General features: G+C 44.4%; 1 protein-coding gene across 1 annotated transcript; it reads right to left on the bottom strand.

Annotated features, from left to right (window-relative positions):
• Positions 1-21,005: 21,005 nt before the first annotated feature.
• LOC142301963 (endonuclease domain-containing 1 protein-like) lies at positions 21,006-24,539 on the bottom strand. The gene is made up of 2 exons (XM_075343028.1): positions 24,175-24,539; positions 21,006-21,757 (listed from the first exon to the last, which is right to left on the bottom strand). The coding sequence occupies exons 1-2, from the start codon at positions 24,532-24,534 to the stop codon at positions 21,158-21,160; spliced, it is 960 nt and encodes a 319-aa protein (XP_075199143.1). The 5' UTR covers positions 24,535-24,539; the 3' UTR covers positions 21,006-21,157.
• Between the last annotated feature and the right edge of the window lie 2,937 nt (positions 24,540-27,476).

Genomic DNA, 27,476 nt, shown 5'->3' with positions numbered 1-27,476 from the left:
GCATGACCCGCCCCCCTTAGAAAGGAGGCGGATCAGACGTCGCTGACCAGGTATGTGCGTGTGACGCTGCCGTAGCGATAATGTTCGCTACGGCAGCGATCACACAATATCGCACGTACGACGGGGCGGGGACTATCACGCTCGACATCGCTAGCCGATGCTAGCGATGTCGCAGCGTGTAAAGCCAACTTAATAGTCACTGCTCTTGGCTGATTCTCCTCGATCTCTCTGCAGCATTTTGGATCACTAGATCCTCCTCACTATTTTTAGAATTATATATTTGCGTTACATATAATATCTTTTGTCACATTTTTTTTTTTATCTCCTATTCACCCTTTTTCTATAAGTTGATTTATTAAATGTTTATGTTCACTAACAAGGATGGCCCTATAGGGTTAACTGACAGCCAATTATCTAGCTGTCAAGACTTCAGGTTTCTTGCCTGTTCATGGGAAGACTCCTGGAGACTAGCGCAACACAGCAGGAACACCAGGGTAGAGTCATGCTGGGGGAGCATAGGAAACCCGGAAAACAATACAATGGTGAGCCCTCATGCTAGGGAGAGGGTAGTGGGGTCACCTCATAGCACCCACCTGAGGCTGAACCCTACACTCCCTAGTGTCCCTAGACAGATCCTTCCCTCCGTGTGCCAATCAGGTGCCTAGGCCCTCACTGACCCTAAACTCACCCTGACCAGTGAAGGCCAGCCTATACAATAAGACAACATGAGGTAGGTAAGACACAACAAGCTCTCCTAGATTTCTTCAGTAAGGAACTTAACAGCTGCAATAGAAACTACACCACTGCTATGCAGCAACGAGCACCTTCAACATGGCCAGCATAGGAATGAGCTATAACCAGCATAGGTAGAAGGGAGGAGCAGATATTTATAGTAGTGGGAGTGGCTGCTGCTGAGGTTGCAACTACCTGTTAGATCACTGCAGGATAGAAATAATGGTGAGCGGGCACTAAAGCGGATCTGCGATCCACAATTTGATGTGACCTTCTGATCCCAGATTCCCCCAAGACCACATCAGGCAGTGCCATGCTCAGGACAGTTCTCACTGAGGAAGAAAGCAGTGTGCTCTTGAAACACATTGGAGTAGTACTTTGGCCACAAGAGGCCTGTTGTGATTAGATGACTTCTGTGCTGTTTGATCAAAAAACACTAAGTACCTTAATGTTTAAGTCTATAACACTATTGGTGTTCAAGTATTCATTAATCGCAGTTTGCTGATACATCATGTATGTACAGTTAGGTCCAGAAATATTTGGACAGTGACACAATTTTCGCGAGTTGGGCTCTGCATGCCACCACTTTGGATTTGAAATGAAATCTCGACAACAGAATTCAAGTGCAGATTGTAACGTTTAATTTGAAGGTTTGAACAAAAATATCTGATAGAAATTGTAGGAATTGTACACATTTCTTTACAAACACTCCACATTTTAGGAGGTCAAAAGTAATTGGACAAATAAACCAAACCCAAACAAAATATTTTTATTTTCAATATTTTGTTGCGAATCCTTTGGAGGCAATCACTGCCTTAAGTCTGGAACCCATGGACATCACCAAACGCTGGGTTTCCGCCTTCTTAATGCTTTGCCAGGCCTTTACAGCCGCAGCCTTCAGGTCTTGCTTGTTTGTGGGTCTTTCCGTCTTAAGTCTGGATTTGAGCAAGTGAAATGCATGCTCAATTGGGTTAAGATCTGGTGATTGACTTGGCCATTGCAGAATGTTCCACTTTTTTGCACTCATGAACTCCTGGGTAGCTTTGGCTGTATGCTTGGGGTCATTGTCCATCTGTACTATGAAGCGCCATCCGATCAACTTTGCAGCATTTGGCTGAATCTGGGCTGAAAGTATATCCCGGTACACTTCAGAATTCATCCGGCTACTCTTGTCTGCTGTTATGTCATCAATAAACACAAGTGACCCAGTGCCATTGAAAGCCATGCATGCCCATGCCATCACGTTGCCTCCACCATGTTTTACAGAGGATGTGGTGTGCCTTGGATCATGTGCCGTTCCCTTTCTTCTCCAAACTTTTTTCTTCCCATCATTCTGGTACAGGTTGATCTTTGTCTCATCTGTCCATAGAATACTTTTCCAGAACTGAGCTGGCTTCATGAGGGGTTTTTCTGCAAATTTAACTCTGGCCTGTCTATTTTTGGAATTGATGAATGGTTTGCATCTAGATGTGAACCCTTTGTATTTACTTTCATGGAGTCTTCTCTTTACAGTTGACTTAGAGACAGATACACCTACTTCACTGAGAGTGTTCTGGACTTCAGTTGATGTTGTGAACGGGTTCTTCTTCACCAAAGAAAGTATGCGGCGATCATCCACCACTGTTGTCATCTGTGGACGCCCAGGCCTTTTTGAGTTCCCAAGCTCGCCAGTCAATTCCTTTTTTCTCAGAATGTACCCGACTGTTGATTTTGCTACTCCAAGCATGTCTGCTATCTCTCTGATGGATTTTTTCTTTTTTTTCAGCCTCAGGATGTTCTGCTTCACCTCAATTGAGAGTTCCTTAGACCGCATGTTGTCTGGTCACAGCAACAGCTTCCAAATGCAAAACCACACACCTGTAATCAACCCCAGACCTTTTAACTACTTCATTGATTACAGGTTAACGAGGGAGACGCCTTCAGAGTTAATTGCAGCCCTTAGAGTCCCTTGTCCAATTACTTTTGGTCCCTTGAAAAAGAGGAGGATATGCATTACAGAGCTATGATTCCTAAACCCTTTCTCCGATTTGGATGTGAAAACTCTCATATTGCAGCTGGGAGTGTGCACTTTCAGCCCATATTATATATATAATTGTATTTCTGAACATGTTTTTGTAAACAGCTAAAATAACACAACTTGTGTCACTGTCCAAATATTTCTGGACCTAACTGTATATGTCTGATTATTGGCCACAAAACAGATTTGTGCACTTGTCTATTAATTCAGTACTGAAGGTGTGCAGACCCTATATTATTTCTTTGTTTTAGTGCCCACATTACATGTTCCAGGCATACATGTAACAAGACAAGAAAGGAAGGGTGCTGCACCACTGTATGTCACTCAGCGATAACGCATGTGTGCTCGTCGAGGGCTGGGAATTACCGTATCCTGAGCGGGGGTGCTCGTCCAGAATAAAAGTCCAAGTACCGATGGATGAGTGAAGGAAATGAGGGACCGCACTCCGTACCGCTGTGCAGGAATCTTTAGTTTATTAGCCGGTGCAGGGTAAAAAGCAGGAGACGAGCTGTGAGCTGGCTCCCAGGTAGAGGACGACAGCTGTTTCGCCTAACTAATTAGGCTTCCACAGGTCCATATGTGGAGCTACAACGGCGCCCCCTATATAGGAGTGCTCACAGGTGCATCGCATGCCACATAAAAACATACACAGGAGAATGTAATGTACATATAAAACATGGAACACACCATGCCACAATACAAAACAATAAAAACAAGGTTCTTACAAAACGATTATACCAAACAAGAAGAGAGAAAGGACACCGAAGGAATACATATGCAAAATATGTCAAAGCACACACATATGGGGGACCTACAGAAAAACTGACAGATCCACACGATCATTTAACCCCAATGCCCCCTGAGCTCCATAATTAATGATTAGTTTGGCCTCAAATTGTAGTAAAAGTTGCTGAAGGTTGCCCCCCCTCGATGGGAGGACAACCTTCTGCAGGCCAGCAAAACGGAGGACATCAGGGTTACCATTATGATGCTCGCGGATGTGAGAAATCAGTCTAGGAGAACCTATGCCTGACGTTACCGAATTGTAGTGCTCCCTAAACCTGACGTATAAACATCTGATTGTTTTGCCTATGTAAAATCTGCCACAAGGGCAGAAAATCACATAGACAACGAATTTAGTTTTACAAGAAATAAACTAGAGGACCGAATGTGAGTGCGAACCCACCTGTAGGGATCGGCCAGTGAGATGCAGGTTACAAAATCTGCAGTTGCCACACCGGTAGTTACCCGGCGGGCAGCATCTATCGAGCCACACAGAGGGGCTGGTAAGTCTATTTCTCACTAGTTTATCCCGTAGGTTAACGCAACGTCTGAACGAGACCAAAGGATTAGCCTTGGTAATTTCAACCAAAGTAGGATCTCTTTCCAGAATGTGCCAATGCCTATACAAAGTTCTCCTAATGACATGCTCCAAGGGACCGAACCGAAAGCTAAACACAAATCTATTCAGATCATCAATCTTTCTGTCAGGGCGGCCCGTGCGATTAGAACAATGGACACCAGATCTAGCCCTCTCAAAAGCAGAATCAATCAACCCCTCAGGGTAACCCCTTTGCTGAAGCCTTTCCTTTAATACCATTGACTGCTGGAGAAAAGTCTCCTCAGAACTATTAGCCCTGCGTACCCGCAAAAATTGACTGTACGGTAAAGCCGTCTTAGTATGAAGGGGGTGTGCGCTCTGGAAATGCAAGAGTGAGTTGGATGCCGTCGGTTTCCTAAACAATTGAGTGTGAATATTACCATCCCTGATGGAAACCTCAACGTCCAAAAAATTGAGGGTATCGCCACCAAAAGAGGAAGTGAAGGACATATTCATTGTATTCGAGTTGTTAAGATGTGACACGAAATCAGAGAATTAATCCTCCGTGCCATCCCATACAATGAATATGTCGTCCACATACCTCAAATAGTGGCGAATATACCTCAAAAAGGGGTTGGTATCGGAAAACACATACTTGCTCTCGAAGGATCCCAAAAATATATTGGCCATGGCACAAGAGACAGGGGTACTCATAGTGGTACCCCCGCACTGTAAGTACCAACGGTCCAAAAAAGTAAATGCATTCCTAGAAAGAACAAAATCAAGGGACTCTTCCACAAAACTGCAATAACGAGCATCCTTCCCACTCTGTGCCACCATTTCCTTCACAGCTTGAACCCCCAACCGCTGGGGAATGCGGGTATAAAGGCTCTCCACGTCAATTGATGTTAGTTGGAAGCCTTGCTGCCATGTTATACCTTTAAGTAGTGCCAGAAAGTCACCAGTGTCCTGGACATAAGAGGGGATATGACTAAGAATGGGTCTTAGCAGCCAGTCCAAATAGTATGATAAAGGCTCCGTTAAAGAGCCGATACCAGCCACTATAGGACGGCCTGGGGGATTGTCTCTACTCTTATGGACTTTGGGTATACAATACCAGCAAGGCTTCGTGGGGTAAGGAGGGATCAATTTGTCCGCCTGCGTCTGCGAGAGAAAACCTAGACCAACGAACTTGTTCAAAAGCCGCACCAAAGACTTCTTAAATTCCTGAATGGGGTTGCTAGGCAACGGGGTATAGGTGGCTTTGTCAGATAACTGTCGGAGGCACTCTTGGACATACTGTTGCCGTGCCAGGAGGACAATATTGCCCCCCTTATCCGCCTCGCGGAACACCGTGTCCTCCCAACCCCGCATAATGCGAATGGCAGTCAATTGCACATTGCAATGGCACATCAGCCGCACACACAAATCCTTGTTGCCTTCCTCCAGGGGCTGATGTCCACACCAGGTGGGGTGAAGCCAGGCGGTTGGCCCCACCCACCGAGGAGTTCACAGTCCTGGAGGCGGGAAAGGAAGTCAGGGTAGTGTAGTTTGAGTTTAAGAGTTAAAGGAAGTGGTAGTGGAGGAGCTGACTGACCGTGTCCGGGTACGTGGCCCGGGCACATACAGCAAGGTTGGCAGACGGTGGTGACCGTCTGCAGGAGAGGCCGATTGACGCACAACTGTAAGGACCGGGGACGGGCGGTGGCCCGCCGGTACCGGATCAGGGAGCGAAGAGAAGCCAGCACCATCCGGTACGGCCTACGGACCCCGACCAGGCTTGGAGTCGCCGTTAAACCGGTCAAATCCGTCAGCGACGGGAACCTCCGGGGTTTCCCAGCAGTAAAGACCCGACTGAAGGCAACCGCTCAACCGTGAAGGGAAATACAGCTACCGCCATAGCTAGAGTTCCCAGGGCCAGCGCCTGCGGGCAAAAAGGGGCTCCTCTGGCAAACACACCGCTGGGGAGCGGGCTACCGGTGGGAAGCCATCGGAGCCGAAAACACACTGAAGGTGCAGGGAGAGATAGTCACCGCCAACCAACCGGGAGTGACCACCGCAGCCGTCTGTGGGACTCGTCCATCCAGCCATTTGTTTTACCAGAGACTCCGTGTACGTTACTGGCTGAGTGAGTACTACCGTGCCGTCTGGCATTGCGCTGCTCCCGCGACCCTGCATCTAGCCAAGCCCCGGAATCCATCTCCCAGTCGCTATCACCGGGCCCCGGGACCACCAAAACCCCCTACCCACGGAGGGGAGAAAACATCTCAGCTGCTCCCTTTCATCGCTCCCAGGATCCCCGTCCAGAGCAGCGGTGGTGTCCCAACCTCACCACAAACCGTGGGTGGCGTCACGGACAATATCCCCAAACCAACACCACCCCTTTCACTCATGGACGAGGAGCGCCGCTCGAGTCCCCGGGATTCGGCCCGCCACTTGAGCCACCGAGCAGCAAGCAAGCAGCAGCAGCGCCAGACCCGAGCAGTGGGTGAGCGCAGCGCCCTCCCCGCCCGCGACAGACTCACTTAGTCATAACTGTCACCCACAAAGGGTTTCCAACTGAGCTGATGGTGCCTACAACCCACAGCAGACTTTCAGAACTACTCTTCTTCTTTTAACACTTCTATCTCAAGCTATGGCGACCTAATGGATGAACGTTCTGTAGAAGGGTGATTTTCTCTAAGCCAAGATATGTCCACCATGGTCTTCTCCGCCGTTATGTTGATAGTATAAAGCCATCAGGTCTGAACTGGTGCAAAGTGAACATAGCATATGTGCCGCCCCTGCAGCGGTCGAACCGCTCGGATCCGGACGTGATTATTTGTGGCTCGAGGGTCTCCAGACCCGGGGGCTAGGTGTCACACTCAAATGAATAAGGGGGGTATTTACAGGGGAGGTATAGTTCGTGACGCCACCCGTGGTGTGCGGGAATTGGAAGTACCGCCGCTGCCGTTGGGAGTACCCGGGGTGATGGAGCGGGGCAGCTAAGGTGTCGTCGCCCTCCATGGGTAGGGGAAGGCCCGGGACTCGGTGGGATGCTGTGGGATGCAGGGGTCACTCAGGTACTCACTCAGTCAATAAGCAGATGCTGACAACCGGGTAAACCAAATCTCGGGGTATCGCTGCCGCTTGAGGGGAGCACGTCCAGGTCCCGTCTCCTGTAGTGTTGCCTGGTGATCCGTGACCTGCCTCCTGGCACTAAGTTTAACTTCAACATGGTGGCCCAGTGGTCTGGAACTTGCTGGGCCACGCTCCCCACTATGGCTAAGTGTGGGAGCCTGCTCTCAGGGCTCACGCTTGGGATTTTCTGGACCGTTTTGTTGGAAAGTCCTATCCCCCTCGTTCTGCTAGTGCCCCTATTCTGGAGCGGGTGGGAACAGATCATAAAGGCTCCGTTCTCAGGTAAATTATCGGGTTACTTGAAGCTTCTCCCTGACCTAGGGTCCGTGTACCACGTCGTGCCTTCGGTCCCGGTGACAGTGCCAGGCTGCTGACCGTCCTCCTTGACAGGTCCAGGCACCTAGCCGCATTTCCCTGCGACCGGGGGTTTGATTGTCTAGGTCCAGACCACAGTCTGCAACCTAGACAGCTTCCCTTTGGAGCCACCACTCCAAAGCTCCTCTCACTTCCTCTCTCACTTCTTTGCTCACTGACTACACTACTCACCTCCCCTCCCTGACCCCCAGGGGGGCGACTCTATTCCACTCAAGCCGTCCACTGGTGTGCCTGGTGGGTGTGGTGCAGTGTGTATCTAGGATTTGATTTGCTGTTGGAGGCAACACTACAAGATAGGGACCTAGAACCATCGGAGTTTGGAATACCACACGGAAGGGCAGTTTGTGCAGTACCCTGTGACGACCTGATAGGTCAGAGGCGTCACACATACATTATCTAAAATAACAGTTGCACTAAAGTAAAGGGGAGGGAAAAATAACTGAAGGATGTAAATAGTGAATTTTGAAATTAGAATATGCATTACTGCCCAGAAATTTTGGATAATGATTGCTATGTTCAGTTTCCACCAGTTCAGACCTTCAGTTTAGGAAGTGCCGGCAATTCTTCTATTGTGTATTATGGATTCATGTCCTTTGTCTGCGTACTCCTCCCAGTGACCTTAGGTGTTTTAATTTTTCTTTTGCAGGTTCTTTTCTAGCCCATATAAAATGTCAGGATTGATACGAAAAGAGGCAGAAGTTTAGATTAGGACCCAGTTGAGAATAACAGCTTGGCGTGGTAACTGGGCTCAAGTAAATTTGTCCAATTTTGTTTTCAAAATAGCTCATTTTTTCTAAAAAAAAATGTTTATGTTTTCTGGGCAGTAACGCATATTCTCATTTCAATATTCACTATTTACATCCTTCAGTTATTTTTTCTCTCCCTTTTACTTGAGTGCAACTGTTATTTTGGATAATGTATGCTATGCTCAGTTTCCACCAGTTCAGACCTTCAGTTTAGGAAGTGCCGGCAATTCTTCTATTCTGTATTATGGAGTCATGTCCTTTGTCTGCGCACTAATCCCAGTGACCTTAGGTGTTTTCATTTTTGTTTTGTAGGTTCTTTTCTAGCCCATATAAGATGTCAGGATTGAAAAGAGGCAGAAAATTAGATTATGACCCAGTTGAGAGTTACACCTTGGCGTGGTAACTGGGCTCAAGTAAATTTGGTCAATTTTAATTGCAAAATAACTAATTTTTTCTAAAAAGAAATTTCATGTTTTCTGGGCAGTAACGCATATTCTCATTTCAATATTCACTATTTACATCCTTCAGTTACTTTTCTCTCCCCTTCACTTGAGTGCAACTGTTAATTTAAATAATGTTTACCAGTAAAGTGGCAGCCGAAACTCAAGTGAACCTCCTAGTCGGGAACCACCCTATGAATTCCTATCACTGCCGGTCAAACTATTCAAGTAATGCCTGTGAAATATTTCTATTTGGGTAGGGTTCTCCTTTTGTGGACTGATTCGTCGGATTGTCCACCCAAAATATGCAATTTTTTATGTTGAACTCGTATCAAACAATACAGTTATATCATGTGATGAAAAATTATTTTATTTAATAACCAGCTGCAAAAGAATAAAGGATTCACAGAATTAAATTACAATAGTGATAGAATTACATTGCAGGACATATTAGAAAAGCTAATGATTACATAGCACATTTGTCAGTAAAATAATAGGGAGCAGAGATCACGTCGTCCTCGCTCTTACTCATACTTTCTAAGGCTTACAATCTTTTTGAAATAGCTGAATAGTACCCAGAATATTTTTCATTTTGGTTTGAAAAGCAACAACATCATCAAATGTTTCAATTTTGCTCACTTTGGTATTTTCAACAAGTACAGCTCCGGATTTTCTGGGGATACCTTCCTTACTTACATGGCAATAGGCGTTCCACACATGAGTCGGAGCGCTTAGTCCATCTTTTTTTATTGGCACATTCCCAGGCACAATGCCCGTTATTATGTATATCACATCTTCACGGTCTGCTAATATTTTCATCATCTCTTTTTCGTATGGACTCCAGATATTGTTATTTACCTCTGGTACCATTGGTACTACATTGGTCAGGGTGAAAGTTGCGTTATAACTATTTTCACAGGCGGTTTGGTGTCCACAGGGATTTAAATGCCCCCTTTGGTATTCTGTATTTGTATAGTCTTCATCCACGGCCTGACTCGTTTGTAAGAGTTCCGGTGGTCTGTTTTTAGATTCTCTTTGTTCAATATTGTTTTTCTTGTTATACTTGCCCAATGCTTCTTTTGCGTCTTGGTATAATGTCATCTCTTTTGATTCAACGTTTCGATAAGGCAACTATAAAAGTAAATCATATGTTTTAATTCTTTTATTGAACAGTTATAATAAATAGACATATATTACATTTCAAACTTAATGACATTTTATGGTCTACATAACTTATCACCTGGTCAGTTGAGAGGTGAGGATTGTTAAATTGATGTGTGTCTCATCATTGAGGCCCCTCCCAATTGCCAGAACTAGAGTTGAGCGAGTACCTAACTATTCGTACTCCCTATACTCATAACGAGTACTGTTTAATATTCGCATATTCATTCCGAATAGCGTGTGCAATGCAAGTCAATGGGGAAAACTCGCAATGTAACGAGTAACCCGAATGCCGTACTATTCGTGAGAGTAGCGAATAGTGCGGAATTTGGGTTACTCGTTACTTTGTGAGTTTTCCCCTTTTGAATTGCATTGTACATGCTATTCGGAACAAATACGCGAGTATTAGACAGTCCTCGTTATGAGGGAGGAGGAGAAAATCCAGCATCCAGTTCCAGAAATTTAAAACATCAGATTTTATTCAAAATTTCATTAAAATTCCATGTTCCATGGTTGCATTAAAAACGCATCATAGCAGGTGTAAAAAGGGAGTACGCGTTTCGGACGTATATGTCCTTAGTCTAGATAACACTAAGCAAGAATGACATGTTACTATAAAGGTTTAGAACAGGAAGTAGGAAAACAATCAAGTCGAGTGAAATACACATGTTTCACAGGTTTCACACAGAGAGGCAAGGGGAAAGTGAAAAAAAAAACAAATTTATAGTTAGAGGACATTGGCAATCTCATTTTTCCCATTCATGCCATGCGGCATTCTTGTTTTTAGTAAATACATCCATTTAGCCTCTCTACGCAATAAAGTTTCCCCCATATCGCCACCTCTCTTTGGTAAAACAATCTTTTCAGCTGCAACAACTTTTAAAGAATCCAGGTTGCCTGCATGTTGGCTCTGAAAATGTCTGGATACCGCAGACAAAGTGCGAGTGGTAGTGTGACTGACATCATAACCATGCTCGCATATGCGTCTTCTTAGTGCACGTGATGTAGAGCCCACATACTGGATATGGCAATGTGTACAAGTCACAACATATATCACACCACTTGTGCCGCAATTTATCATTGTGCGGATTTTAAATTCTTGTTCAGACACACTTGAAACTACTTTAGTAGTGCCTGTCATGAACTTGCAAAGTCCACAATTTTTCTGTCCACACTTATAGGAGCCAACAGTGGGCAACCAACTTTCCTGAGTATTTTTAACATTTTTATTTTGGTGGTCGCTAGGGGCAACCATATTTGCTATAGTTTTATTACGTTTGGAAACGAATTTTACACCGTTTTTAAGGATGGTTCCTAGAGTGTCATCCACATACAGAACTGGTAAGTATTTTTTTATGACACTAACAATGCTATGGAAATCGCTGCTATAATCAGTAGAAAAAACTATAGGTGAACAGTCCTTTGAATTAAAGGGAGATGTTTTTTTTGTTTGCAAATACTGTTCCCTAGTTTTTTCATCTGATTTTTCCCTGGCTGCACTAATAATTTTAGATGAATAGCCTCTTCTCTTAAAACGTTCCTCTATAATTTTGCATTGATTTTCATATGCATTGGATGATGTGCACGTGCGTCTGGCCCTTATGAATTCTCCCGTTGGGATATTATTGGTGACGTGTCGGGGATGGCAACTGGTAGAATAGAGGAGAGCATTCCCTGCTGTAGGTTTTCTATAAATATCACATGCCACTGTTTCATTCTCTAAGTCTGAACTGAGACTTACATCCAAAAACGGAATAGTTATTTTATTGAATTGAAAAGTGAATTTTATGTTGCAGGGGTTGTTGTTTAGATACTCCACGAAATTTTTTATGCTACCAGTAGTTCCATCCCAGATCACTATCACGTCATCTATATATCTCAAAAAAAGAAAAACATTAGAAATAAAGGGTTTTTTTTCGGAAAAAATATACTCCTCCTCCCACCAAGACATGAAGATATTGGCGAGAGAAGGAGAAAATTTAGAGCCCATAGAGCAGCCTTGCGTCTGCAGGAAAAAATCATCAAGAAAAGAAAAATAGTTGTTTTTCAGCAGAAAAAATGTCACATCCAAAATATAGGTTTGCAATTCCATAGAATAACTGCTATACTTTTGAAGGTAAATTTTAAGTGCTAAAATGGCCAGATCATGCGGTATAGAAGTATACAAATTTTGTACATCACATGTAAGCCAACAAAATGAGTTTTGCCACTTTACACCCTGCATTATATTTAATACATGTTTAGTGTCATGCAGGTAACTGGGTGAGACCTTCGCTAAAGGATTAAGTCTGCTATCAAGCCAATCTGACAGGTTTTCTGTAATGGACCCGATGCCCGATATAATTGGTCTGAATGGTGGGGGGAACTGTTGTTTGTGGATTTTTGGTAAAGCATGGAGTAGAGGAATTCTTGGAAAAGATGGATTAAAAAAATCACTTTGTGTTTGATTAATTATTCCTTCCTCTAAACCATGCTGTAACAATCCCTCTAATTCTACTCTAATATTACTGGTAGGGTCCTGATTGATCTTTTTATAAACACTACTGTTTTGTAGCATGTTATTCAATTCTTTTTCATAGAGACCTGTGTCTAGAATAGTAACCGACCCCCCTTTATCAGAGTTTTTAATTACAATGCGGTCATTTTCGGCTAATGTCCGCAGTGCTTCTTTTTCAAGGGGCGTGATATTAGTATGTTTTTTTCTTATGTTGTTATCCCTTATTTTCATTAAATCTTCCTCCACTAAATACTGGAAATCGTCCATTATTTGTAACCTGGATTGTTCAGGATAAAACTTGGGGTTCGGAATTCTAGTGGGAAAATTCTTGTCAGTCAAATGAGGGATTTTAGACGCAGTTTCAGACAAGTCTCTCAAAAATTTCAATGAAACCTGCTCCTGAAAAGTCGCAGGAATACATTCTTCCGGATTCAAGGAATGGGGCACAGGTTCATTAGTCTGGTCATAATCAGCTCTGTCCTCCTGAAAAAAATGTCGTCTCAGTGCTATTCTTCTGACAAAATTATTAACATCCAGAATAGTATTGAATGTGTCCATTTTGACTGAGGGTACAAAATTCAACCCCTTTTGTAGTACTTGAATTTGTGCTGGGGTCAGTATGGTCACAGACAGGTTGATGACTGTGAACTCATCACACGTGGCTAATAATTTTTGTTCCTGGTCGATCTCCTGTACTCCCTTACAAGGATGGTGTTTTCTGCCGGATCTTCTCGTGCGTTTTTTCCGGTACCGTTTTTTGACCGATTTTTCTGGCTGTTTAAAAATTCTCCTGATTGGGTTCTATTGGTGCTGGTTGTGGGCATAGACTCTGCATCAGATATATCCGTATTGGCATCGGTGGATTCTATGTCCGTGGAAGAGAAACTGACTTTATTGTCACGTCTTTTCAAAATAGATGGATTGGGAAAATTTCTCCTCCTTCGGAATTCATGCCAATTGTAGATGCGATTTGTGTCATAGTCTATGGTATCCCTCTTGAATTTCTTCTCTTTAAGAGATGTGATCGTATCCTCCATTTTGTTTAATGCAATGTTGATTTTTTCTTTGGAGGTTTTGAACGCATTAGTGTCCTTATATTTACTCAAGTCCATCTCTATTTTTTTAATAGACTCTTCCAGTTTGTGCATTTTTTCCGATTCTTTTTCAGTAATGAGGGTGATTAATTTTAGGGAGCACTCATTTAATATATCATCCCAACTTTTAATAAATTCGGGGTCATATTCCATTGTGGGTCGCTTCTTAATTCTTAAGCCCCTTGGAATCATTTTATTGTTCAAATAAGTTGTCAAAGTTTTGTGGTCCCACCACACCCTTAATCTGGAAGCCATTTGTTTTTCTAATTCCCACATAATTGGTCTGAATGGTGGGGGGAACTGTTGTTTGTGGATTTTTGGTAAAGCATGGAGTAGAGGAATTCTTGGAAAAGAAGGATTAAAAAAATCACTTTGTTTTTGATTAATTATTCCTTCCTCTAAACCATGCTGTAACAATCCCTCTAATTCTACTCTAATATTACTGGTAGGGTCCTGATTGATCTTTTTATAAACACTACTGTTTTGTAGCATGTTTTTCAATTCTTTTTCATAGAGACCTGTGTCTAGAATAGTAACCAACACCCCTTTATCAGAGTTTTTAATTACAATGCGGTCATTTTCAGCTAATGTCCGCAGTGCAAAAATTTTTTTTTTTTTTTTTTCACTCTCCCCTTGCCTCTCTGTGTGAAACCTGTGAAACATGTGTATTTCACTCGACTTGATTGTTTTCCTACTTCCTGTTCTAAACCTTTATAGTAACATGTCATTCTTGCTTAGTGTTCTCTAGACTAAGGACATATACGTCCGAAACGCGTACTCCCTTTTTACACCTGCTATGATGCGTTTTTAATGCAACCATGGAACATGGAATTTTAATGAAATTTTGAATAAAATCTGATGTTTTAAATTTCTGGAACTGGATGCTGGATTTTCTCCTCCTCCCTGCAAATTGTGGTAGTAAGGTCTAACTACCAAAAGTCCGTGCACCGTTCTTGGCTGATACTCTAATCTCCTGAAAGGGTGAGCTGGTTTTTTTCTTCTCTTTAGTCCTCGTTATGAGTATAGGGAGTACAAATACAGTTAGGTCCAGAAATATTTGGACAGTGACACAAGTTTTGTTATTTTAGCTGTTTACAAAAACATGTTCAGAAATACAATTATATATATAATATGGGCTGAAAGTGCACACTCCCAGCTGCAATATGAGAGTTTTCACATCCAAATCGGAGAAAGGGTTTAGGAATCATAGCTCTGTAATGCATAGCCTCCTCTTTTTCAAGGGACCAAAAGTAATTGGACAAGGGACTCTAAGGGCTGCAATTAACTCTGAAGGCGTCTCCCTCGTTAACTTGTAATCAATGAAGTAGTTAAAAGGTCTGGGGTTGATTACAGGTGTTTGGATTTGCATTTGGAAGTTGTTGCTGTGACCAGACAACATGCGGTCTAAGGAACTCTCAATTGAGGTGAAGCAGAACATCCTGAGGCTGAAAAAAAAGAAAAAATCCATCAGAGAGCTAGCAGACATGCTTGGAGTAGCAAAATCAACAGTCGGGTACATTCTGAGAAAAAAGGAATTGACTGGTGAGCTTGGGAACTCAAAAAGGCCTGGGCGTCCACGGATGACAACAGTGGTGGATGATCGCCGCATACTTTCTTTGGTGAAGAAGAACCCGTTCACAACATCAACTGAAGTCCAGAACACTCTCAGTGAAGTAGGTGTATCTGTCTCTAAGTCAACAGTAAAGAGAAGACTCCATGAAAGTAAATACAAAGGGTTCACATTTAGATGCAAACCATTCATCAATTCCAAAAATAGACAGGCCAGAGTTAAATTTGCTGAAAAACACCTCATGAAGCCAGCTCAGTTCTGGAAAAGTATTCTATGGACAGATGAGACAAAGATCAACCTGTACCAGAATGATGGGAAGAAAAAAGTTTGGAGAAAAAAGGGAACGGCACATGATCCAAGGCACACCCCATCCTCTGTAAAACATGGTGGAGGCAACGTGATGGCATGGGCATGCATGGCTTTCAATGGCACTGGGTCACTTGTGTTTATTGATGACATAACAGCAGACAAGAGTAGCCGGATGAATTCTGAAGTGTACCGGGATATACTTTCAGCCCAGATTCAGCCAAATGCCGCAAAGTTGATCGGACGGCGCTTCATAGTACAGATGGACAATGACCCCAAGCATACAGCCAAAGCTACCCAGGAGTTCATGAGTGCAAAAAAGTGGAACCTTCTGCAATGGCCAAGTCAATCACCAGATCTTAACCCAATTGAGCATGCATTTCACTTGCTCAAATCCAGACTTAAGACGGAAAGACCCACAAACAAGCAAGACCTGAAGGCTGCGGCTGTAAAGGCCTGGCAAAGCATTAAGAAGGAGGAAACCCAGCGTTTGGTGATGTCCATGGGTTCCAGACTTAAGGCAGTGATTGCCTCCAAAGGATTCGCAACAAAATATTGAAAATAAAAATATTTTGTTTGGGTTTGGTTTATTTGTCCAATTACTTTTGACCTCCTAAAATGTGGAGTGTTTGTAAAGAAATGTGTACAATTCCTACAATTTCTATCAGATATTTTTGTTCAAACCTTCAAATTAAACGTTACAATCTGCACTTGAATTCTGTTGTCGAGATTTCATTTCAAATCCAATGTGGTGGCATGCAGAGCCCAACTCGCGAAAATTGTGTCACTGTCCAAATATTTCTGGACCTAACTGTAGTTACTGTAGGTACGCGCTCAACTCTAGACAAAACCTTAAGGGTGCTTTACACGCTGCAACATCGCTAGCGATTGCTAGCTATGTCGCAAGCGATAGCACCTGCCCCCGTCGTTCGTGCGACATGTGGTGATCGCTACCATAGTGAACAATATCGCTACGGCAGCGTCACACGCACATACCTGTTCAGCGACGTCGCTGTGGCCGCCGAACAATCCCTCCTTCAAGGGGGAGGTGCGTTCGGTGTCACAGCGGCGTCACTAAACGGCCGCCCAATAGAAGAGGAGGGGAGGAGATGAGCAGCCGGAACATGCCGCCCACCTCCTTCCTTCCTCCTTTCCGGTGGACGCAGGTAGGATGATGTTCGTCGTTCCTGCGGTGTTACACACAGCGATGTGTGGTGCCGCAGGAACGACGAACAACCTGCAGAATGAAACACCAGCGACATTATGATTAGGAGCGACGTGTCAACAATCAATGATTTTTGCCGTTTTTGCAATCGTTGATCGTCGCTCCTAGCTGTCACACCCGTCGATGTCGCTAACGACGCCAGATGTGTGTCACAAACACCGTGACCCCGACGATATATTGTTAGCAATGTCGCAGCGTGTAAAGCACCCTTTAGACTTATCTCTCCTGAGCACAATACCATAGCCAAGAGGAGTTGAATGTAGCATCTGGATATGTAATCACCAACCACTCCATTTTAAATCAATGGCATTGAAGATACAAACGTAGCCAGCACTGCACTTGACTACCTTTATCACTGCCATAGACACATATGTGACCAATTGCATCATTCAATTTGTTCTGAGTGTGGTCTAAAATGTATAGCTTCCAACCATCCCAGATTCACTGGCTGTCCCTATTTGAAGGCGCAGTCCCGCTGTCTTGGCAGGTCAGGGCTTTGTCCCGACTCTTGCTCACTCTCTCCATGCATTGTCTTCATTGCTCCATAGATCTTCCTCCTCGGGGAAGGTGGAGCTGGCTTCTCTGCTCTGAACACACATTAGATAAATAAACAATTCTCTTTTCTTGTGATCTGTTATCATTGGGAATCAAACTCACAACGTGCATCATTGTAGGCAGCAGCTAAACCTACGAGCTACAGCCTGCACTGACGACAATGGGGGGATTTTCTAAACTTAAAGTTGCATTGCAGTCTCTGAACCCAGATTATACTGGTACACAGTGATACATCTGTACATAGCAGTGTATGTCTATGTCTCTGTATTCTCCCTATAAATAAAAATGTAAACCAATTATGTAACGCTGAAGTGGCCGCAGGTCTGACCGCGGCTGAGTTCCCATAATCTGCGCCAACAAAATCCCCACGCTCAGATTTTATGCAAGGGTACATTTCTTTACTGGTAAACATCTCAATGACACACACAGCTGGCTTAGCAGCACACATAACCAGGGTTTGCTATCCGGATCTATAACTTCAGATGTGCGGCGCAGAACACAAACAAAACAGCAATGATAAACAAGAATTCTGTCCCTGACTTGCCCTATAGGTTACATTACCAGTCCAAAACACAAGGAGGGAGGGCTCCCACGTAGCAGGCCTGGACTCCGGGTAAATGGCGGCGACTCCAAGGAGCAGAGATGGGGAAATCTTCAGCCCTCTCACCAGAGGACTAGCTTACAGTCTCTTGGAATGGAGGAAGGACACGGTCCGGAGGTCCCTTGAGTCCAGGATCACATCTGCAGCAGTTCTGGCAATCCCTCACACGTCAGCGATGAGGGCAGTCCGAGGCAGGTCTGTTCAGGTACAGCTCCAGTAGCTCAGTGTCTTTTTTTCCCGCACTTTTTTCCTGTACAACCAGTGCCTGTGGGAGGGGATCAGATTTTACAGCGTCCGCCCCTCGAGCAATTTCAGTACTTGTCCACAAGGTAGCAGCACCATCTTGTGTAATCTCAGTCTCCATGTCCTTTTCAGTCACAACACAGTCAGAGCTGCTCGCATCGTTACATATCCCCCCACTGAAAGGTTGGCAGTCCCTGTCAACATTCACAGGTTCCAGGGCAGCGAGGACTGAGGCTGTGGCAGGGGGAGGCTGAGAAGCGGGCCATACATACTGGTCCCTATAAGACTCCCCAGGAGGAACCCCGGCAGTGGTGCAGGTAGTATGCCGCAGAGGTTGATTTCCCTCCACTCTATCACCGTTGACACTCTCTACCTCCGTCAGTTCCCTAGAGGGAGGGCCAGTCTGCGCAGGCGGGTAACCAGTCCCGGAGTCAACAAGGTCACTATGCTGAGTAATGTCAATGGTGTCAGTCATGTCAGCAGTGTCATCCTCACCGGGTGCTGGTGGACAGTCGTGACCGCGTGTCAGAGGATGGCTTCTGCTGCTGTTCACCCATTGTTTGAGTAGGGCACATTCAGCATTCCGGTCCTGGATTCTGCACCATTCCTGTGGGGACAGTGGGGACCCTACTGGAGTGCCAGCCTCATCCACAGCATACTGGCGGCAATCCATCATCTGCCGGGCTAATCTTGCGAAGTCAGGCATCTCGTCTCCTTCCAGCTCTTCGTCCCGGTCCTTAGTGGGCAAGGGGGATGTCCTTCTGGACAGGCTGTCCGCATTCTGATTTTCAGCCCCAGCTCTATATTTAATCTTGTAGTTAAACTTGGAGAGCCGAGCCATCCATCGCTGCTCCATAGCCCCAAGTTTCGCATTTTCTAAGTGGGCCAAAGGGTTGTTGTCCGTCAGGACTAGTACTTCTGTCCCAGTCAGATATCCGGCAAACTTCTCAGTCATTGCCCACATCAAGGCCAACAGCTCCAGCTGGAATGAACTGTAATTGGTGGGATTCTTTTCACCTTCATGTAGGGACCTGCTGGCATAGGCTACAACACGTTCCTTGCCTTCTTGTACCTGTGAGAGTACTGCCCCCAGACCCTGTAGGCTGGCGTCAGTATGTAATTGAAAGGGCAGGGTGTAATCTGCATATGCCAGGATGGGGGACGACGTCAAGGCACCTTTTAGAGCTTGGAAGGACTCCTCTTGGGTAGGCCCCCAATTGATGCGACGTCCTCTGGGACTGTCGAAGCAGGTCGTGCAGTGGTGCAGCAACCCGGGCGAAGTTCTTGACGAACCGACGGTAGTAGCCTGCCAGTCCCAGGAAAGCCCGGACCTCCTTGACAGTTGTGGGCTGTGGCCAGTCCCGTACAGCGGCTATTTTCTCCGGCGATGGTTGTACACCTTCGGCCGAGATCCTGTGGCCCAGGTAATCGATCTCCTGCTGTAGAAGACGGCACTTGCTGGGTTTCAACTTCAGGCCATGTTCCCTTAGCCTCTGGAACACGCGGCCCAGCTTCTGTAGATGTTCTTCGAACGTGGCTGAATAGACCACAATGTCATCAAGGTAGATGAGGGTGAAGTCGAAATTGAAGTCTCCCAAGCAGCGCTCCATTATCCTCTGGAAAGTTCCCGGCGCGTTGTTCAGGCCGAAGAGCATCCTGTCAAACTCGTACAGGCCCATGGGTAGGACGAAAGCGGTCTTTTCTCTGTCCTTTTCGCTCATGGGTACCTGCCAATAGCCGCTGGCCAGATCCAGGGAGGAAAAGTACTTAGCTTTCTTCAGAGCAGTCAGGGATTCTTCGATCCTCGGCAAAGGGTATGAGTCCCGGGTGGTGCAAGCATTCAGGCGGCGGTAGTCCACACAGAACCTCAGGGATCCGTCTTTCTTTTTAACTATTACCACCGGTGCAGCCCAGGGGCTCTGGCTCTCTCGTACCACTCCGGCATGGAGCATGGAATTCATTTTACAAGCTTTACTTGCTTGTGTTTCAAAACTTATACATCCGAGCTGACAACTAAAGGTATGTATAGAATCAGTCTGATAGTGCCAGTACATTGACCTTTGGTTATTTAGGTAAATCCTGGTAATTGGTGAGCTTTAAATGGAACCTGTCAGCAGGTTTTTGCTACCTGATATGACAGCAGCATGATGTGGGCAAAGAGACCCTGAATCCAACAATGTATCACTTAGGTGACTGGGTGCTGCCGTTCTGACACATTCATAAATGATAGATTTAACAATTTAGCAGAGTTAAAAAGCTAACCCCACCCACACCAGACTCTTTATACAGTATATGTACTTGGCTTGTACAGAATCCCTTGAAGAGCCCCATGTATTTATGTGTAGTAACAGTGAAATTCTTGTATTCAGTCTAAAGGCCCCGTTACACGCAGCGATATCGCTAGCGAGTGTACCCGCCCCCATCGGTTGTGCGTCACGGACAAATCGCTGCCCGTGGCGCACAACATCGCTCGGACCCGTCACACGGACTTACCTTCCAAGCGACGTCGCTGTTGCGGCGTCACAGCGGCGTCACTAAGCGGCCGCCCAATTGAAGCAGAGGAGCTGAAATGAGCGGGCCGTCACATCCTGCCCACCTCCTTCCTTCCGCATTGCCGGTGGCCACAGGTAAGCTGTAGTTCGTCGTTCCCGAGGTGTCACACGTAGCGATGTGTGCTGAATGACGAACAACCTGCATCCTCAACAATCAACGATATTTTGAAAAGGAATGACGTGTCAACGATGGACGATTAGGTGAGTATTTTCCATCGTTAACGGCCGTTCGTTGGTGTCACACGCAACGACGTCGCTAACGATGCCAGATGTGTGTCACGGAATCCGTGACCCCGGCGATATATCGTTAGATACGTCGTTGCGTGTAACGGGGCCTTTACACTTGCACATTCAATTAATACTATAGGTCGTGCTGGCGAATATTCAATTTTCTACATTACAATTTTATTGCTGAAATCAAATAAAACAATACAACTGTATAATGCGATAAAAAGTGATTTTTTATTATTTGTTATATATTGCTGTAATGGAGAATAAAGGATTACATAATGAATTCATAGCATCGAAAAAACAAATCAGTCCCATGTTACAATTCAGGCGCTAACGATTATATAGTCGGTAATATAGCAGAGAGGAGCTCATTATTTCTCAGGCTTACAGCCATTGCTAAATAGCTCAATATTAATAACACCCAGAAGTTTTTGGAGTTCCTCTTGAAATTCACCAATATTGTTAAATTTCCTAATTTTGCTACCCATTGTATTTTGAACATGTGCAGCTCCGACCCCCTTACGTTTACCATTCTTATCTACGTGGCAATAGGCGTTCCACACATGAGTCGGAGCAGATAATCCACCCTCCTTTATCGGTACATTCCCCGGTACAATCCCCGTTATTACGTATATTTTTTCGTTTTGATCTGTTAACATTTTAATCATCTCATTTTCATATACACTCCAAACTCGATTTATCTCTGGTACCATTGGTACTGCATTGGTCAGGGTGAATGTCGCTTTATATTCATCGCGACTGACAGTATGGTGCCCACAGGGGTTTAGATGCCCCCTATCGTATGTTGTGTTTCCATAGTCATAATCAAGTGCCTGACTTGTTCTTAACAGGTACATAGGTCTGTTCTCTTCTTTTCTTTCTCCAATCTTCTTATCCCAGTTATACTTCTGTAATCCACTCCTTGCATCCATTGCAAATTCCATGTTTTCCGTCACTCCTCGATAAGCCAGCTGTAAAAGAAAGTCATGTCCTTACTCTTTTATTCCATAGATCTAATCAATAGACGTACTTTGGCCATAATTACAGAAAATGTCTATGTTTGCACAAGCTAAAATTTAGGGCCCAATTCAGAATTGCATTTACGTCTTTTTTTGTCTAGTTTTTGGTGTTTTTATTCTTTTTTTGATCTGCACCAAGTTTTCTTAATTTTTGTCTTTTTTTTTAAATCTATATTAGGGCATGTGCACACGGTGTCTTTAAGATGTCAGTGCACCAGCCGAGGATTTCCTAGGCAGGGTTTTTTCAGAAAAAAGCTAGCGGCTTCACTGGTGGTAAAGTTGTTTTAGCTTCACGATGTCATTGCAATGACGGTTTGGTAAGAAGGATAGTGTGTTTCTGAGCTATCCCTCAAGCTAGGGGTCCCTAGGCTAATCCCTATCCCTGTTCAACGATTTGTAACCTGCCAGCAGCTCCAGCTCCAGTGTTTCATTGATCCAGAGGTCACAACTCAATACAAGTCTATGAAAGCCTCATTCTGGCCTCATTCTGGCTCTCATAAAGATGCATTGGGAACTTGTGATGTAACTTCTTACTTCCAGATACAGTAGTTGGACGTTACATGCACAAGATGGAGCCATGGTACCAGAGTAGCGCCGAAAAAGGGTGAAAACGCTGGAGGGGAACAGGAGACTGGTTACTTGGCTTCACCCCTAGCGATTTTTTGTTTTAATTTTTTCCTGCTGAGCTGTATGCTGCCCCACACCAGTGTCTTATAGCCCCCAGAGCTGTATATCCCCCACCCCAGTGCTGTATACCCCCCCATCTCAGTACTGTACACAGCTGCTGCCTCACCACCGTGTGGATCTGCCGCCTCACCACCGTGCAGAGCTGCCGCCTCACCACCGCGCAGAGCTGCCGCCTCACCACCGTGCAGAGCTGCCGCCTCACCACCGCGCAGAGCTGCCGCCTCACCACCGTGCGGACCTACACCCCACCTACTGTCTCCTCCCCAAAATCCTATATAATGTAGGCCCACAAGGGCAGGGTCCTCTTCTCTCTATACTAGTCTATTGTAACTTGTATATGTATTCTATATGTAACCCCCTTCTCATGTACAGCACCATGAAATCAATGGTGCTCTATAAATAGATAATAATATACCCCCCAGAGCTGTATGTCCTCCAACCCCAGTATTGTATACCCCCCAGAGCTGTATGTTCCCGACGCCAGAACTGCATACCACCCCAAAGCTGTACGTCCCTCCACTCCAGTGCTGTATACCCCCCAGAGCTGTATATCCCCTCACCCCTGTGCTGTATGCCTCACACCACAGTAATGTGTTTGCCTTCAGCCTCTCATGTGATATTTATGCTGTAACCCCCAGCCTCCCCTGTGATGTATGAACAGAGATCTGTGTGCACTGAGTGCTGCTATGTCTGACGGCCATCAAGCAGCGTACCCTGCACAGCCACATGCCCGTTCAGAGCTGGATGGAGATCAGCGGGGGAGGGGAGTGAGGCTGCTGCCGGCTTCCCCATATTAAAAATATATCTAATGTGTCTGTGTGTGCATGTATAATGTGTGTCTATGTATGTCAGTGTATATAACTGTATATGTACCGTATATCTTTTTATACTGTATATATTTTTGTGAATTCTTCAAATATGTACAGTATATGTACGTATGCCTGTATGTGTACGTATCTGTGTGTCTGTCTGCATGTGCAAGGGACCCACTGAGACACAAAAACCCGGAGCTGGCCCTTATCAATCTACTTAACTTTTCCTACTCTGTTTCATGCTACCTACAGATTTCACAGTATTGTTGAATGTGATAAATTCCCTGCCTTTAGGTTTTTGCTATGTTATCTGAGATTAGCATGATGAGGGGCAGAGACCCTCATTCCAGTTATATATAACTTATTGGGCTGCCTGTTGTAGATTTGATAAAACCACAGTTTTTCTGCTGCAGATTTAGCAGTTCTCTAATGTATAACCCCGCCCACACCACTGATTGCCAGCTTTTTGTGTACACAGTGCATAGGCCAAAAGCTGCCAATCAGTGGCAGGTGTAGGGTTACACAGAACAGGAGGACTAAATGGTATAAGACAACCAGTCCGCAACATTTCATTTCATTAAAACTAAAAAAACAGTCAGCAAACACATTGCCGGAATCAGGGTCTCAGCCCCTAAATTATGCTCTCAGATTATCAAAATACTGCTGACAAATTCCCTTTAAAACTTAAATTAAAGTTCTAAATAAAATAGCACATAGACAATGTCACAGGTGTCATGGGCTCCTGAGTTTGTTCATTTTATTCTATGTAACCGAAGGTAATTTAACATTTGGGATTAACCGATCGGGATTTATCATGGAGATAAAATGAAGCATTGTGCATCCTATGAAAGTAGATATAAAAGTACTCACCTGAGGTTCCACTCTGAAAGTATTGACTCGCTTACAAGTTTTTTCAGATTCGCTGGCTTTTACGTCCATGATGTAGGCGGAGTAGAGGGGCATACGTCTCCCCCTGTCATACAAGGTGGCAAAACGATTGGAACCATTAAATGTTTGGCAAATATAAGCTGGAGAAGACAGGTCATTTACATTTATTCCTTCTGGAAGCTTCTTGCGATCAAACAGATCAGACTTAGCGATGCCTTGAAAGCCACTGGGGACGTGGGCCCTGTAAAAATATTCAGAGCAGTTGTTAAAGTCATTGTTAACCCGGGCTTGGGTGCCAATGGCCACCGCTAGGATCAGTGAAATGATCAGCAATAGCTTCATGTTCTCTGCTGGAAGCCGGAGATAAATAATGTAGAATGTGGAGCCTTTTTATACTATAACAAGTATTTACACAATAACCACATGAGGAAGTGTTACCCTTTCCAAAGAAATGATTAAGGCTCAATATCTAATTAGTCAGAGTCATCTTTGTAAATTGTCATAGTTAAAGGGAATTTGTCAACATCAGTCTTTACACTATAATCCGAAATAGGTATTCAAATTAAAGAAGCTAAGGAAATCATGGTAATTAAAATATAGATTTTTATTCAAAAATGTATTAATTTACATCCCACACCGTGTGCAGAATTATTAGGCAAGTTGTATTTTAGAGGATTTTTTTTTTTATTGATCAACAATCAACTCAAAAGACTCAAATATCAAAGCTTAATATTTTTGGAAGTTGGAGTGGGGTTTTTTTAGATTTGGCTATCTAAGGCCCGTTTCACACGTCAGTGAAAAACAGTGACTTTTTTCACTGGCGTGTAAAACACGCACATGTCCCTGCGTGTGCCGTGATTCACGGCACACGTGAGTTGTCTAAGTGCAATCCGGGCTCCGTTCTCCGTGGCCCGTGATTGCACTTAGAAAACTACTCACCTGTGCGCGCTCCCGCTGTCCATGGTGCTGATCGCTCCCGCGGTGCAGCATCCAGCCGGCGGTGACCCCCGCAGCAGCTGCTTCCGGGTCGGCTGTGTCGTGCATCATGAATATGCGCGACAGTAATCAGCCGGCTCAGAAGCAGCAGGGAGAACGGGCTGCAGAGGACATCGCTGGACGCCGGGTGAGTAAAAATGATTTTTATTTTAAAAGCACGTTTTTTTCTGGCACGTGTTTCACGGACCACACCACTGCGTGGTCCGTGGGACATCAGTGATGCCAGAAAAAATGGACATGTCTCCGTGTGGCAATCACGCACACGCGGGTACGCCGCACGGAGACACGTGCAGTGAAAAATCACTGACGTGTGAGCAGACCCATTGATTATAATGGGTCTGCGTATGTCAGTGATTCTGGTACGTATAAAAAAAAGCACAAATGTACCAGAATCACCGACGTGTGAAAGGGGCCTTAGGAGGAGATCTGTTTGTGCAGGTAACTATTACTGTCCAGAATTATTAGGTAACTTAATAAAAACCAAATCTATTCCCATCTCACTTGTTTATTTTCACCAGGTAAAACAATAACTGCACAAAATTACGAAATAAACATTTCTGACATGCAAAAACAAAACCCCAAAATTAGTGATCAATATAGCCACCTTTCTTTATGATGACACTCAGCAGCCGACCATCCATAGATTCTGTCAGTTGCTTGATCTGTTTACAATCAACATTGCGTGCAGCAGCCACCACAGCCTCCAAACACTGTTCCGAGAGGTGTACTGTTTTCCCTCCCTGTTGATCTCACATTTTATGAGGGACCACAGGTTCTCTATGGGATTCAGATCAGGTGAACAAGGGGGCCATGTCATTATTTTTCAATATTTTAGACCTTTACTGACCAGCCACGCTGTGGAGTAGTTGGATGCATGTGATGGAGCATTGTCCTGCATGAAAATCATGTTTTTCTTGAATGATACCGACTTCTTCCTGTACCACTGCCTGAAGAAGTTGTCTTCCAGAAACTGGCAGTAGGTCTGGGAGTTGAGTTTCACTCCATCCTCAACCCGAAGAGGTCCCACAAGTTCATCTTTGATGATACCAGGCCATACCAGTACCCCACCTCCACCTTGCTGGCGTCTGAGTCGGAGTGGAGCTCTCTGCCCTTTACTGATCCAGCCTCTGGCCCATCAAGAGTCACTCTCATTTCATCAGTCCATAAAACCTTTGAAAAATCAGACTTAAGATATTTCTTGGCCCAGTCTTGACGTTTTATCTTATGTTTCTTGTTCAAAGGTGGTGGTTTTTCAGCCTTCCTTACCTTGGCCTTGGCCCTGAGTATGGCACACCTTGTGCTTTTTGATACTCCAGTAACGTTGCAGCTCTGAAATATGGCCAAACTGGTGGCAAATGGCATCTTGGCAGCTTAACGCTTGATTTTCCTCAATTCATGGGCAGTTATTTTGCGCCTTTTTTGCCCAACACGCTTCTTGCGACCCTGTTGGCTATTTGCCATGAAACGCTTGATTGTTCGGTGATCACGCTTCAAAAGTTTGGCAATTTCAAGACTGCTGCATCCCTGTGCAAGACATCTCACATTTTTGGACTTTTCAGAGCCCGTCAAATCTCTCTTCTGACCCATTTTGCCAAAGGAAAGGAAGTTGCCTAATAATTAAGCACACCTTATATAGGTTGTTGATGTCATTACACCACACCCCTCCTCATTACAGAGATGCACATCATCGGATTTACTTAATTGGTAGTTGGCTCTCAAGCCTATACAGCTTGGAGTAGGACAACATGTATAAAAAGTATCATGTGATCACTCATTTGACTAATAATTCTGCACACTGTGTATTACAAAGATCAATAAATAGATATACCAATCATGGACAGTGCAAAAAGAGCAAGTAGTATAAGGTGCTTTTGTACTGTGCAAAATTGCTGGTTAATTATTTTATCTCTAGGATATAAATTTGATATCAATAATGCCTTAACCCAGAAAAGCACTGAACCTTATAATACAACTGCTGCAAATTTCATTATCAAAGAAATCATATTTATCATTACTCCACAAGCATAATGTGAAAGGATTAAAGTGCTATGTGCTGTACAACAAAGTTGGTATTTATAGTTCCTTCATATTGCAAATGTCGACTGCTGCATATGTTAAAGGCTATTTAGTCAGTATACATAAATAATGCCAGTAGTATAAGGTGCTTTTGTGCTGTGCAAAAATAAAATTATTGCCATATGGCAAAAAACACTAAACCTTGTGAGGTGACTACTTTAAAATTCAAAGACACAATCCACCGTTATACTGCAAGCATAATAAGAAGGATT

Source organism: Anomaloglossus baeobatrachus, chromosome 4, assembly GCF_048569485.1.
Source record: "Anomaloglossus baeobatrachus isolate aAnoBae1 chromosome 4, aAnoBae1.hap1, whole genome shotgun sequence".
NCBI classification, from domain to species: domain Eukaryota; kingdom Metazoa; phylum Chordata; class Amphibia; order Anura; family Aromobatidae; genus Anomaloglossus; species Anomaloglossus baeobatrachus.
The sequence above is the reverse complement of the archived record's forward strand: the minus strand, read 5'-3'. Positions and strand labels throughout refer to the sequence as shown.